We start from the raw sequence: 15,954 nt of genomic DNA, 5'->3' as shown, positions 1-15,954 counted from the left end.
GCATTTACATTAATATATCGTTAACAGAATATATCTACAAACAACTAGTGAATGGAACCATGTTCAGATGATGTACATAAACAGGTAAATGGCATAAACAGTTTTCAAAAGTAGGCATATGAAGCTCGACTAATTATACTCGTTACACAGAATCATAATGACGAGTAAGCATAGTAAGTAGCTGTAGCACATTGACATAAAAAGTACAACATTACTAAACATTAATTAAAGAACAAACACTGTATATCCTATCTGCATATCTATATATTACAATGCACACACATGCAACGTCACACTCACACCCGCACAACAGCACGCGCAGCGCAGCACATTTCTCATAACAAACACACAAAACAACACATACACACACCACAGCACACACACACAACACACACACACACACAACACACACGACAACGCGCCGCACACACGCACACACATTCCACACATTACGCGCACATACGCTGATAATGTCAGGTTAACTAACATACCTGGTTTCAGCAAACAACATTGATATGTTCACGTAACAACAGAGCTTCATGCAAACTACCTTGAGTTCACGTAACACCTGATCGTGTAACGAATTAGTCTGCCTCTACATGTAAAACACATGCGTTAATCATGCAAGCGCACGAGCTGTGAACATAACTACCTGATTTTTAACTGCAACTACCGCTTCGTCATGGCACACGAATGAAGCATTCACGTAACTGTCTGCGTGCATCCAACTTGGTCAATAGCAACTACCTGAACTACACGTAATTTACCATGAGCTGTCGCGAAACGACACAATCAGTCAACGACACTGCCTGCACCGTAACGTAACCATTACTAGCTTGCTCGTTGTAGCAATTGGAGAAATGTGTACGTGAATAGAATTCAAAACACGAATGTTAGTGGAAGCACGATAGTCACTGGTGTTAGCGACATTTGTATCCATCAACACAATAGCAGGCAGTCCAGTAACCTTAAGTATACACAACTGGCCCGATGGTCTGAACTACTTGCATCTGTGGGTGAGTTACTCGTGCATGGGAAAACGACGACTGTATCGCACGTTTGTCCAAATGTTCAGCACTTTATATAAAATCTTATGCTGGTTTAGGACGTGGTTTACTAGCATTCGATTTATATTAACGTGTGAATTCAGTCCCCGCTGTAGAGACGTCTATAAAAAGGAACTATGTCCTATTTCTTCGTACACACCGTGAGCATGTCCTCTGTGTGTTAAAACGTTGCGTGAATGAGTTGCCATAGCGGGTGCGCAAGGCGTGTGTAATGTACGTGCGTGTGCGTTTATTTTTTGGCGTGCGTGAAGTGCGCTGCGTGCGTGTAGAGGTGCAAATCTTTTGCAGCTTGATATAATGTCCGCGCTATTTGTTTTAGAGAAAAAAAGTAACATTTTAAATGGAGATGTACATCCGATTAAACCCAGCAGAGCAATTAAAACTAATTTGAAATTTGCAATTATAATCAATTGCTAATGTACCATGTTGGGTAGCCACGTCGTCACATGAAACTCCATTGAACTGGCAAGTAAAATACGTAAACACTGATCAAAGAGGAAAGTTTTCCATTTGATATAACTTTTGTTTAATAGTTAAGCAAGAATACAGATAATCATTGAGCTAGATAAACAAAATCGAGAACAATAATTACACTACGAAATGATAGAACAATTATGTTATCACAATTGAAACGATACCACATGATACATTCATATATCGATCAAGCGTGACACTATAACTCGAATCGTCATTACAAGAAAATCACCTAGTCGACTCGACATAGATTGATGAGAAAGTGGTCCTTTATAAACGGCTGCAAATTCTCGCGGGTGAGCGGGCGTAATGTAATTTAATATTAGCTGCCAGGCGCTCCAATTTCTGACACACGACATTCATACATAATGAAAAGACCACGCGAGTTACACTACGAGTTCCACTGAAAACTTTCACTCATCGTTTGCTAGTAAGAATCTGATAACTTAAGGTTATTGATAAGAGCGAAGACATAACGCGAGTCGCTAAGTGCCTAAATGTTAAAGCAATTATGCTAACTTTAGAGCGATGCCACCAGCTATAATGCAAACTGAAACTGATATTGCAGACGACGTAATATTTGTCATAAAGTAGTTCGGTCGGCACAATATTTTATTGTACATATATTAGAAGGTCGAATAGGCAATGTTAGGCGCGATATTCAGTTGGTTTGCCACCAATTGATCATCTTACCGGCAACTTAACATACTTCAAAACGCATAGTTTTAAACTTGATATATGTACGAGTGCTGCTACTATCACAAATGCTTGAACGTCCTATCGGAGCCATGATAATTAACACTTAATTAAAATACGGCCTCTTAATTAAGGAAAGTGTTTCTCACGGCCGCCATATTCTCGTTAAGAAGATGGTGACATTTGTGGAACGAGCAGCAAAATAGTCACGCATCGCTTTCGCACCACCATCATTTCTCAATATACAACTCTTTATCCATGAAAGAAATTGGCTTTTAAAATGCTAGACAAGTTAGTACATGATCTATCCGTGTGTTACATACTCTCATCGTTCATTCTCTACTCGTCACTTGAATCTCGAGTACCTCAGAACATGCGTTTGAAAACGATGCCAATGAACAATCTACACAGTCATCCACTCCAATCCGCGATCAGAGCGCGCCAAACCAACAGGCAGGCCGCTACACCTGTTCCGGCCTTGCGCATAGTGTGAGGACGAAACACGAGCCCATTTAACCAGCAGGTGGACGCAGCGTGTAGGCCCTGACATCGGAAGCGCCCCTTTCCTCCCTTCACATGCATGCGTCCTACCGCGATGACGCAATACAATATCACACGCGTCATGAGTGCGCATATTGGCAAACCTCCCTAGTGCCATAATTCCACAGACGCCGCGTTCATATATGTTCTGCAAGTTCTATCGTTCATCACACATTCGCAGGCGCAGCAGCAGCGATCCGCACCGAGAACAAAGTTAGTGGCGGACATCATGCGCCACCTAAAGCGCAAAGCCGAACACAAACAGCTCTAGCTAGCGCGGTGAGGACGAGCGACCATGATGAGAGCTGTAGTTTAGCCGAAACACTATTCGCCGTACTTCCGGATTATATACTACAAGGCTATGTTGAAGACGACACCTGCGCTACGACGTTGCAACGCGTGATAAAATCTCTACACGCGCATACTACTAGTAAATCTAAATAATAAATAATTTTCGCTATATATATCAGAGAGTAATAATAAGGGAATCCCCATATCGCCCTAAATAGGTTAATAATATATTTCCCTATTCATCTAACTCCTGATATATATACACAGAGATTCGAATTAACGGAAACGATTCTGAATAGATGGCGTCAGCTGCCTGATAACTGTAACTCGTGATCACTTAATAGCAAAAAAAAAGATCATTTGAATACGCTCAATTATATTATATACCAGTATTATTAAACGAATTACCGTGCGTGTACAGGTCATTACACATAATATGCCATAAAACATTATTTAATACAACAAGAGATTAGTTAACGATATCGCACGTCGTGGCCCGATTAACTGCTGGTATTACAATATACAGATAATATATGAAACGGTCAACGCGTTTCCCGTCCACTAGCAATGAGATCAAGCGGAGTACTGCCATGGCCAGAAACAATGTCAATACGACTCGTTGTCTGATATATTATATTAGTTATGGTTATATGTATATACCGAAGTGATAAAAATATACACTTATATATATTGTATATAAATATATATACACAGCAAATAACCTGCTCGTATTCAACATCTACCCACAGTTATATAATACAATGACACAATGACCGAATGTTAGCGAACGATATTGAACAACTGATCTCTATTATACATAAACGTATTATTGTAAGACATCAGCGATTATTGAATGCTACACAGTGTCCCAAACAAGGAATTGGTGTTTGTGACAGCGCACAACACAAATTAGAACTTAATGTAAAAACTAACAATTCTGCCAGTTATTCTCAGCCCAGTAGCATGTACTTACTCGGGCAAGGGCACGACAAAGAAAAGCTGAAATATAATGAATAATATTAGGCCATATTATTACATGCGTAGGCTATTTGGACAGTTACGTGGAGCGTGACTAAACAAAACTATCGTACGAAAATCAACGCAAAGATTTCGCCCGCGCGCCAGATCATTAAAATAACATGACAAGAGCATCAGTTGGAATATTACACAATGCCCCAGAACATAAAAGCCCACTATTTTAAAGACTAGATTGCAAACCGCAGTTTAATAGAATTTTAATTATCTGTCGCATTCGTCGTAGTATTTAAGATTTCCGTAGCCGCCATGTTTGTCTACGAAGAGATGTTGCTCTCACAGGGAATTGCTACTATGGCTGTTCAGTCTGATCTCATCTCGCGTTCACGCGTGCTGCTTCTTTGTAGACCTAGCTATCGTCGAAAATCCGCAGTAGCGTCTATTGTTGCTAAATGCTTGAGCGTTTAATTTTATTGACTGTTATTATATATAATATATTATTAGTTGTTAACTGCTGCTGCTCGCTGCTACTAACTAACAGCAACATGCTGCTGCTGCTGAATGTGCTGTGTTGATGCTTTCCGCATGTGATTGTCGTGTACCTATTACCACCTGTGTGTCCTAAGATCTGCTATGCACGCGTGGGTAAATGACTGTCTTAACTGTTATATCAATAGGCAGACTTCAAGTGTCATGGCAGAGTGATCTCAGCAAACGGCGTGAATAGAATGACGAGTCAGAACTATGAAGCGGTCACTCCGTAGCCACGCGCCATCAACTCTGTACTCAGGTCTCATATGCCACGTGACGCGTTGTGTCCTCAGTAACGCCCACAGTGTTACCCCGCACTCGCCTCTCTCTGCCTAACTGTCTACAGTCTACATCACGTGCTAGCGCTCTCTGCCTCGGTGTCTCACGTGTCTCCTACCGCGGCTCGCTTCACATGGCTTGCTGTCTCTCCATGCCCACACAGCGTCATGTCTAGTGTCGGATTGTCTTCCGCGCTTGCTCTGATCCACTGGCCTGCTGCTCTCTGCTGTCTTGCAAGGTTGCAACTGCATTACCATGCAGATCTGTGCATCCGTGTCTGTTTCCTACGTGACTTGCTCTCCACGTGAACACTGATCCACTGACTGCTCTCACGCTGCATCTGATCACTGGCTTGGCTGTATCGTCCCCCACAGCTCACTGCAATGCACCAGTCTTGCCCCCCCCGCTACTCACTATCTGTACTCTCTGGCCAGTCCCGCTTGACAACCGCTGCGTGCAAGTACTTTCAAGCGCTGTGTGAGTAGATTCAGACGAGACGAACGACGCGATGGCGGCCAGCAATCAGGATGCGCTGACAACGAATCGCAGCGTCTGCGTGATGCGCCGTCCGTCGCAAAGGCACCATCACCTTCTTGCCTTAGAATCTCTCGCAGATTGCTGAATAAGAAGAAGAGAGGGTCCGACGTTAAAGTGTTAACAGGGTAGAGCATGGAATTTCTCTGCAGAGTCTGAAAGAAAAGAAAGTGATAGAGAAGAGAGGGTCTGTAAGGAGAGTCGCGATCAAGAATGCAGACATCACCTCTGCTGAATCTCCTCGCAGATGGTCTGAAGAGAAAGAGAAGAAGAGAGAGAGAGAAGAGAAGGATAAGAAGAGATAGAAGAGAAAGAGAGAAAGAGAGAAAGAGAGAGAGAGAGTAAATAGAGTTAAATGGGCGCGAAGAAAGAAATATACCATAACTGCGGAACCCCGTCAGACGCTGAAGAAGAAGGAGAGAGGGGTCTGGTTAAAAATGGGCGAACGAGGGATAGTAGCCATAAATTCTTGGCAGAAGAGGCTGAAGAGAAAGAAGAAAGTGAGAGAGAAGAGATGCCTGGCAAAAGATCCCCGCCCGTAAGACGGTGTATCCAATAGCCTGCTGAATCCTCGGCAGAAGCGTTAAGAGAAAAGAGAGAGAGAGAGAGTGAATAGAGAGACCGAGGGAGAGAGAGAGGAGAGAGAGAGAGATTAGAGAGACGAGAGAGCGAGAGAGTGAGAGAGAGAGAGCTATGCGAGAGAAGATCGAAAAGCAGAGAAGAGAGAAGAGAGGCGCGAAAGTGAGAAGACGTCGCGAGAGAGATCGGAGAAAGAGAGAGAGATATGAGAGAGACGCGCGCAAGAGTGAGAGATTGCGCGGTGATAGCTAAAGAGATAGAGAGAGAGATAGAGAAGAGAGAGAGAGAGAGAGAGAAGAGAGAGAAGAAAGGGGAGAGAGAGAGAAGAAGAGAGAAGAGAAGAGAGAAATGAAGAAGAGAGTGAAGAGGAGAGAGAAGAGAGAAGAGAGAGAGAGAGATAGAGAGAGAGAGAGAGAGTGAAAGTAGAGGAGAGGTATGGTAAGGGAGCGCCATCATGAAACGTGCCGTCCCTTCGCCTGAATCCCTCCGCAATAGTCAAAGAGAGATAAAGAGAGGTAGGGAGAGATATGAGAGAGAGAGAGAGAAAAGAAAAAAAATAGCCATAAGTATAATATAATATATATAATATATATAAATATTATATGGAGAGAGAGAAAGACGATCGAGAAGAATGTTTAAGCAGAAGAGTAATAACAGCAAAAGTGATCCGCAAGGTCGAAACAAAAAGCGTAAGGAAAGCGAATCATCAAAGTGCTGATGGGGGTAATACCTTTGCTGTAATACCTATCTAAGAAGTAGACGCGCTTAGAGGGTTCAATACTGCTGAAACATAACTACCGTGTTGCTGGTGTGTTATTGAACGCAGATATTCTAGCCACTTACATTTCATCTTCACTGTCGGATTCCTTTTCTCGTAGCTGGTCTATGACTTCATGTACGGTGTGCTGCGTATCTCTTATGTTGGCTAATTCATTCTCCACTCTGATTTTGATGCCTTCTTCGAATCTGAGCAGACGGTTTTATGATATAAGTACAATGTAGTTAGTTAACTTTCTATGATTTCAACTCAATATTTGCTCATCGCGCATAGCTACACGATGGGAAGTAGCTAATGATAATAATAGGTGTTTATTGCCCAACGCTATTACCTAAACTACGTGAACTCGGTGGCTTCGTTCAACAAATATAACTTCACATGCAAATCTGTCAAGAATGGTCTGAAGAAGTTTCTGGAATTAATGTACTATATGCGGTACATGGACATTGCCCGAGAGAGTGAAAATGTGGGAGGAATGTTACAAATCTGAAATGTTATTTACAGCAGTCTGCAGGCAAGAACCCTACCCCTTATTACGCTTAAATTTCAATGAGTCTAGCACGGGGAAAATCGAAGCTGCATCGCTTTAAGGGCACTGATGCTCCCTTGCTTCGATTTAACCTCGAGCCAGCCGGGTTTAAATCAGGAGGCTTACGACTAAACTATCACGTTCCACGGGACTGAAACACATCGGGGTCAAAGTTCAACGTCGAGTGAAAAAAAAACACCGACAAGTCGGTGTCGCGTGCATCTACCCGCGCAGGAAGGCCTCGTTTTTAGCCCTGTCATTGGAGCAGAAAAGTGTGGACGGATCAATGAGGTCACTGGTAAGACTTTCGGGTGACCCTGGTCGACTGACGTCATCATGTTTCGGCGAGCGATCCGTACCGCGGATTTTATCGCTGAAGCAGAAGGGAATTATATTTTCGCGCTCTAGCAACTAAAACATGAACGTAAGCGCAAGATAACTAATCCTCCCAATTAGTAAGAGTTTAATACTTAAAATTAGCGTTACTAATTACTAATTGAACACGGACTCAGTATTTTAGACGATGACTTCGTCGTATTGATTCCGCGTGAAAAACCACAGTAATTACAGATTTACACAATTTAATTAATTAATTATTTAATTAATGAACGGGTGATAATATTAATACATTTGTAATGATGAATGGCTTATGAGAGAAGACTTACGGTGGCTTGGTGGTCTTGGCTAGTATTATGCTGGGTCGTCTCGGTGGAGCAGATTGTAGGTTGGCGAAGCGCGAAGGTTTCACATTGGAGGCTGCGTTGCGTTTAGCGTGTACTGTAGCTGTAGCGTCTGTCGTCGTCGTCTGCTGCTGAGCTTTTACGTCCTGTAAGCGCGACGTAAACGCATTCAGACGTAGGTGACGTGGTTACAGTATGCCGTCATAGAGAGGACTTGTTATATTACTCTATCCGTGGAAACGTGGCGTGGTACACACGCACGCACCACGCAGACACTCACGCACGCACGCACACACACACACACACACACACACACACACACACACGCACACGCACACGCACGCACGCACGCACGCACGCGCACGCACACGCACACACACACACACACACACACAAACGCACACGTACAACGTACTAACGCGTATAACACCAGCTTGCTATATACGCGAACATTCAGGGTACACGTGGAGCGTGATGAACCGTGATACTGCATGGTGATACTGCATGATGATACTGCATGGTGATACTGCATGGTGATACTGCATGGTGATACTGCATGATGTCGGTTGGCTTATGTTGGCTTGGCGTTATCAACATCTAGCTTTACGTTACATGTCGTGAAAAATGTCGTACTCCATTACGACGATTTATCCATTGTAATTCATTTATTCATACACTGCGTTGCAATATTTCTCGGTACGAACCAACACGAATTCCAGTGAAGGTGACATGACACAAGTATGTATGTATGTATGTATTGCAATCGACCCGCGATATTGATTCATTCAGATATTGATTTATTTACATATGGAATCATTAATATATTGATTCATTTACATATTAATTCATTCAGATATTGATGTATGCAGTCCGTTACACATACGCACGCACGAACGCACGCACGCGCACACACACGCACGCACGCGCGCACTCTCTCACACACGCGCACACATGTATTACGCAAGAAATATATATACATTACCTTTAACTAACTAATTACAAATTGGTCTATAGTAAAAACTAAGAAGTGTCCTCTTTAACTTTGGCTAAATGCTTCCTCAGCTGCATGTAATAGTAACAGCAACAACATCAACAATATTAGAATTCTATAAAATTACACAGATAGCACATATATATGCTAACTGTTAGTTAGTATAATGCCAATGCGTACATATAAACAAGTGTTTGGATATCGGTATTAGTTTACATTTAGACTATAACGTATCAGTAACAAGTAGACGAAAATGGGTTCTCGGGTACAAGTTTAGGGACATCCTTTCACTTTCAACATTTCACTGTTGCGGTCTGCCAGCTGTCTATGTTTGATCAGAAATCGATACAGAAATTGCAATCGACAGAAAACGTGGAAAGAAAAGTCGGTGGCTAGCACACCAAACGACCAAAGAGGGAAGGGTTTGTGCACGGAGCTAAATTTTCCCAAGCCACCCTTATCGAAAATTAAGCCGTTAGGGAGTCAGCACGATATGGAATTTGCACTGGCAACTAGGGCTACCCTATGAATCGCGATGACCTGAGGGACTTGAGAGAACTAGAGGGAACTTACAAGGCTACTAGCTGAAGGATTCCTTGCTGATGAGAAAGCAGTCTTTCTCAGTACAGGACTCTGTAACAACAACAAACAAACATGCGCGGTAATGGCAAACACACGCACGTGTAGCACGAGGCAGACATCCCCCCATATGTCAAATGTCCCCCCTAATACACTGCGCATGGGCAATAGATGTAAAACACCCATGCGCATGCGTCATGTTCGCTGCGAGATACGCCCATGTCCGTGCGCAATGTATGGGGGGGGGGCGTTTACTATAGGGGGATGTCTACCGTATGCTACACTGCCTCAACGCGTGTAGGCTGAATGGTAGGTAAGGCTTAATAGTCGCACGTGTGGTTGCATGACACGACAATGTTACGATAACGTCCTATTAGCACGAGTCATTCGTTACGCGTGCTGAACTTTCCCCATCGAGTCAAACCAACAGGAAATGATTACAAACGTAATTCGTTATTTAATTACATTTAATAGCGTCACCGGACGCAGAGAACAGCGGCGAGCGAGTATACCTCTCACACACGCACACACATTCGCACACACGCGCACATACGCTGATATGTCATGTAACTAACTACCTGGGTTGTCATGCAACAACTTGATATGTCACGTAACTAACAGAGCTTTCATGCAACTACCTGAGTTTTCACGTAACTACCTGATCTGTAACGTAATTATCTGCCTCTCATGTAACTACATGCGTTATCATGCAACTGCCTGAGCTGTGACATAACTACCTGATTTGTAACGCAACTACCTGCATTGTCATGCAACGACCTGATCTGTCACGTAACTGTCTGCATTCCATTGTCATGCAACTACCTGAGCTTACACGTATTTACCTGAGCTGTCGCGTAACGACACAATCAGTCACGACACTGCCTGCACCGTAACGTAACCATCTAAGCTTGCTCGTGCAAGTTGGAGAAATGTTACGGAAAGATTTCAAAACACGATGTTCAGTGGACACGTAATCACTGGTGTTAGCACCTTTGTATCTTCAGCAACACATAGCAGGCAGTCCGTAACCTTATAAGTAGTACACACGGCCTCGGATGGTCTGAACTACTGCACTTGTTGGGTGCGTTTCTCGTGCATGGGATAACGCGATGTTTTCCACGTGTCGTGTGCCAAATGTTCCACGTTTTTATTAAAAGTCTTTATGCTGTGTTAGACGTGGGTTTACTCGCATCGATTTATTATTAGCGTGTGTAGTCGAGTCCCGTTGTAGAGAGTCTATAAAAGGAACTGTCTAGTCGTGTCTGTACACGTCTCTGTGTGTTAAACGTTTGCGTGATGGTGCGCGCGTGTGCGGGGCGTGTGTATTTTACGTGCGTGTGCGGGTGTGTATTTTTTGCGTGCGTGAGTGCCTGCGTGCGTGTGAGTGTCAAAATCTTTTGCAGCTTGATAAATGGTTCCGCTATTTTGTTTTAGAGAAAAAAAGTAAGCATTTTAATGGATGTACATCCGATTACCAGCAGAGCAATTAAACTAATTGCAATTTGCAATTATAGCTAATTGCTAATTACCTGTGGGGGTGAGCCACGTCGTCTACTGAACTCCATTTTAACTGCAAGGTAAAACGTAACACTTCAAGATGGAAATTTTCATTTTGATATAACTTTTGTTTTAATTAACAAGGATACAGGATATCATTGGAGCTAATAAACAAAATCGTAGAACGAATAATTTACACGAAATGATAGAACAATTTGTTATCACAATTAAACGATACACATGATATCATTCATTTATCGAGTCAAGCTGTGACACTATACTTCGAATCGTCATTCAAAAAATCACCTAGTCGACTCGATAGAATTGACAGAGTGGGTTCCTTTATAAACGGCTGCAAATTCTCCGCGGTGTTGGAACGGGCGTAATGTATTTAATATTAGCTGCCAGGCGCCATTTTCTGACACGACATTCATACATAATGAAAAGAACGCGAGTCACACGAGTTTCCACTGATAAACTTCACCCACGTTTGCTAGTAATACTGATAACGTAAGGTTATGATAAGGGCGAAGACATAACGCTAGTTAGAGTCCTAGTCATAATGTTAGAGCAATTATCTAACTTTAGAGCGATGCCACAGCTATATGCAAACTGAAACTGATATTTGTCAGAGCGCGTATATATTTTGTCAGTAAAGTAGTTTCGGCCATATTTTATGTACATATTTGGAAAACGATAGCAAATGTTAGCGCGATGATTCAGTGTGGTTGCCCCATGATCATCTTACCGCACTTAACATACTTCAAACGCATTAGTTTAAACTTTGATTAGTTAGAGTTGCTCTTTCTTTCACAAATGCTTTGAACGTCCTTCGGAGCCATGATTAATTAACACGTTAATTAAATTACGGCCTCTTAATTAAGGAGAAGTGTTTCTCAACGCCGCCACTCGTTAAGAATGATGGGTAACAGTTTGTGGACGACAGCAAAATAGTCACGCATCGCTCGCACACCTCGTTTCTCTAATATACAACTCTTTATCCTGAGAATGAAATGGCTTAAAATTGGCTAGACAATGTTATACAGTGATCTTCCGTGTGTACATACGTCGCATCGTTCTTTCTCACTCGTACGTTGAACTCGAGTACCTCAGAACTGCGTTTGAAAACGATGCCAATGTAACAATCTACACGTCATCCACCCGATCCGCGAATCAGAGCGCGCCCCCAACAGGCAGTGCCGCTACACCTGTTCCGGGCCTTGCGCATGTGTGAGGACGAACACGAGCCCATTTAACCAGCAGGTGGCGCAGCGTGTTAGCCTGACATCGGCAGCCCCCTTTCCTCCTTCAACATGCATGGCTCCACCGCGATGACGCAATACTATATATCTACACGCGTCATGGAGTCGCATATTGCAGAACCTCCCTAGTACCATATTCACAGACGCGGCGTTCCATATGTTCCAAGGTTCTATCGGTTCTCCCATTCGCAAGCGCACGCGACGCGCACGAGACAAATTTAGTGGCGGGACATTCAGTGGCGCCACCTAAAGCGCAAAACCGACTACAACAGCTCTAGCTACGCGGTGAGCGAGCGACCTGGTGAGGGGCTGTAGTTAGCCGAACACTATTCGGCCGTACTTCGTGCTTATATACTACAGTGCTATGTTGAAGCGACACCGGCGCTACGCGTTCAACGCGTTGATAAATCTCACGCGCGCATACTACTGTAATCAATAATAAATAGTTTCGCTATATATATCAGGAGTAGATAATAGGGAACCCCTATCGCCCTAATATAGGTTAATATATATATGTTTCCCTATTATCTACTCCTGATATATATACCACAGAGATTCGATAACGGAACGATTCTTGAATAGATGGCGCAGCTGCCGTGTACTGTACTCGTGATCACTAATAGCAAAAAAAAGATCATTGATACGCCATTATTATATACCAGTATTAATTAACGATTGCCGTGCGTGTACAGGTCATCACTAATAGCCTAAAACATTATTTATACATCAGAGTATTAGTTAACGATATCGACGTCGTGGCCGATTCTACTGCTGTATTTACAATTATACAGATATATATGGAACGGTCAACGCGATTCCGTCCCTAGCAATGAAGATAAGCGGATACTGGCCATGGCCAAGAACAATGTCAATCACGACTCGTTGTCTGATTATTATATTAGTTATGGTTAATGTATATACCAATTGTAGTAATAAATATACACTTATTAGTTATTGTATATATATATATACACACAAATAACCTGGCTGTATTTCACATCACCAGGTTATATAATACAAGTGGACACAATGACCGATGTTAGCGAACGTATATTGAACACTGATCTCTATTATACTAACGTTAGTATTGTAGAGATCAGTGATATTGAATGCTAGCCAGTGTCAAACAAGGATTGGTGTTTGTGACAGCGCACCAGCAAATTAGAACTTAATGTAAAATACTAACAATTTCTGCCGTTATGCTCAGCTCCGTAAGCTTATACTTACTCGGGCAAGGCACGACAGGAGAAGCTGAAATAATAATGATAATAATAGGCCTAGGTTTTACAGCGTAGGCTAGTTTGGAAGTTACGTGGAGCGGTGCTAACAATAACTATCGTCGGAAATCAACGCAAAGATTTCCGCGCGCAGATCATAAATACGTGACAAGATGCATCAGTTGGAATTATTTACACATCCCCGACATAAAACCCGACTATTTTAAGACTAGATTGCCACCGCGTTTTACGAATTTTATTTCTTCGCATTCGTCGTGAGTAGTTTAAGATTTCCGTAGGCGCCATGTTTGTCTGACGAAGAGATTGTGCTCGTCACAGGGGATTGCTACTATGCTGTTCAGCTGATCTCATCGCGTTCACCGGTTGTCTGCTGTCTTTGTAGACCTAGCTATCGTCGAAAATCCGCAGTAGCGTCTATTGTTGCTAATGCTGTAGTCGTTAATTGTTATTGCTGTTTATTATTATTATTATTATTGTTGTTGTTACTGCTGCTGCTGCTGCTGCTGCTACTACTACAACTGCTGCTGCTGCTGTTGCTGTTGTTGTTGCTTTCCGCATGTGATTGTGTGTACCTATTACCACTCTGTGTGTTCCTAATGATTCTGCTATGCACGCGTGTGGTAATTGACTGTTCTTTACTGTTAGAGTCAATAGGGCAGACTCGTGTCGCGCAGGGTGTCTCAGCCAACCGTGGAAGAATGACTGGCGACTATGAGCGGTTCACTCGTGCCTCGGCGCCTCACTCTGTACTCGCGTCTCAGTATGCCACGGTGTCGCGTGTGTCTCAGTAACTCACAGTGTTACCCGCAGCTCGCCGTCTCTCTGCATTACTATCTTACAGTCTCATCCGTGGCTAGCTGTCTCTCTGCCTCGGTGTCTCACAGTGTCTCCTTCGCGGCTCGCTGTCTCACTGGCTTGCTGTCTCTCTCCCCCACAGCTCATTGTCTGTGTCTGTGTCTTCCGCGGCTTGCTCTGATCACTGGCCTGCTGGCTCTCTCTGTCTCACGGGTTCACTGTCTTACCATGCAGCTCACGATCTGTTCCTCCGTGTCTGTTTTCCTCGTGACTTGCTCTCACTGACTTGCTCTCACTGACTTGCTCTCACTGGCTTGCTCTGATCACTGGCTTGCTGTGTCTGTCCCCCACAGCTCACCGCATGCACGTCTGTGCACCCCTCCGCTTGACTCACTATCTGTACTCTCTGTTGCCCCCGCTTGACCCGCTGTCGGTGCGATGTGCGTTCAGCGTCTGCGGTGAGGTAGGATGCAGACGAGTACGAACACGGCGATGGCGGCCAGCATCAGGATGCTGCTGACGACGAACCGCAGCGTCTGCGTGATGGCCCGCCGGTCGGCAAAGTGCACCATCACCTTCTGCTTGAATCTCTCCGCAGATGTGCTGAAGAGAGAAGAGAGAGGGGTCCGAGTTAAAGTGGTGTAACGAGGGGTATGTAGCTGGAATTTTTCTGCAGAAGTGCTGAAGAGAAGAGAGAAAGTGAGAGAGAAGAGAGGGGTCTGGGTTAAGGGAGCGCGATCAGAGAAGTGCACCATCACCTTCTGCTTGAATCTCTCCGCAGATGTGCTGAAGAGAAAAGAGAGAGAGAGAGAGAGAGAGAGAGAGAGAGAGAGAGAGAGAGAGAGAGAGAGAGAGAGAGAGAGAGAGAGAGAGAGAGAGAGAGAGAGAGAGAGAGAGTCCGGGGGTAATTGTCCGGGGGATGTAAATGTCGCGGGGGTAATTGTCCGGGGGGTAATTGTCGCGGGGGGTGATTGCCCGGGGGTAAATGTCCGGGGGTAATTGCCGGGGGTAATTGTCCGGGGGGTAAATGGTCCGGGGGTAATTGTCCGTGGGGTAAATGCCCGGGGGTAAATGTCCGGGGGGTAATTGTCCGGGGGTAATTGTCCGGGGGGTGAATGGCATGGGGGGTAATTGTCGGGGGGTAAATGTCCGGGGGCGAATTGTCCGTGGGGTAATTGTGCGGGTGGCTAAATGTCCGGGGGTAATTGTCCGGGGGTAAATGTCCGGGGGGTAATTGTCGCGGGGAGTAAATGTCCGGGGGGTAATTGTCCGGGGGGTAAATGTCCGGGGGGTAATTGTCGCGGGGGTAAATGTCAGGGGGGTAATTGTCGGGGGGTAATTATCCGGGGGTAAATGTCCGGGGGGTGATTGTCCGGGGGGTAAATGTCGCGGGGGTAAATGTCGGGGGGTAATTGTCCGGGGGTGATTGTCCGGGGGCTGGAATGGCATGGGGGGTAAATGGCATGGGGGGTAATTGTCCGGGGGGGAATTGGTCCGGGGGTAATTGTCCGGGGGGTGTTGTCCGGGGGTATTTGTCCTGACACCATAATATATATATATATATATATATATATATATATATATATATATACTATATAATATATATATATAGAGCGAGAGAGAGAGAGAAAAAGCTAAG

At 44.1% G+C, this 15,954-nt stretch overlaps 1 protein-coding gene across 1 annotated transcript in view; it reads right to left on the bottom strand.

The window, feature by feature from the left end:
* Positions 1-4,956: 4,956 nt before the first annotated feature.
* Positions 4,957-15,954, bottom strand: part of LOC106819474 — a 19,499-nt gene continuing 8,501 nt past the window's right edge. The window contains exons 4-8 of the mRNA XM_014824102.1: positions 9,518-9,577; positions 7,939-8,099; positions 7,500-7,646; positions 6,810-6,932; positions 4,957-5,098 (exon numbers count right to left, since the gene is read on the bottom strand). Coding sequence (XP_014679588.1) covers positions 4,957-5,098; positions 6,810-6,932; positions 7,500-7,646; positions 7,939-8,099; positions 9,518-9,577 — 633 coding nt within the window. The remainder of the gene's footprint in view (positions 5,099-6,809; positions 6,933-7,499; positions 7,647-7,938; positions 8,100-9,517; positions 9,578-15,954) is intronic.

Source organism: Priapulus caudatus, unplaced genomic scaffold (assembly GCF_000485595.1).
Source record: "Priapulus caudatus unplaced genomic scaffold, Priapulus_caudatus-5.0.1 Scaffold39, whole genome shotgun sequence".
In the NCBI taxonomy this organism is placed as follows: Eukaryota; Metazoa; Priapulida; class Priapulimorpha; order Priapulimorphida; family Priapulidae; genus Priapulus; species Priapulus caudatus.
This window is presented reverse-complemented; position numbering and strand designations above follow the sequence as displayed.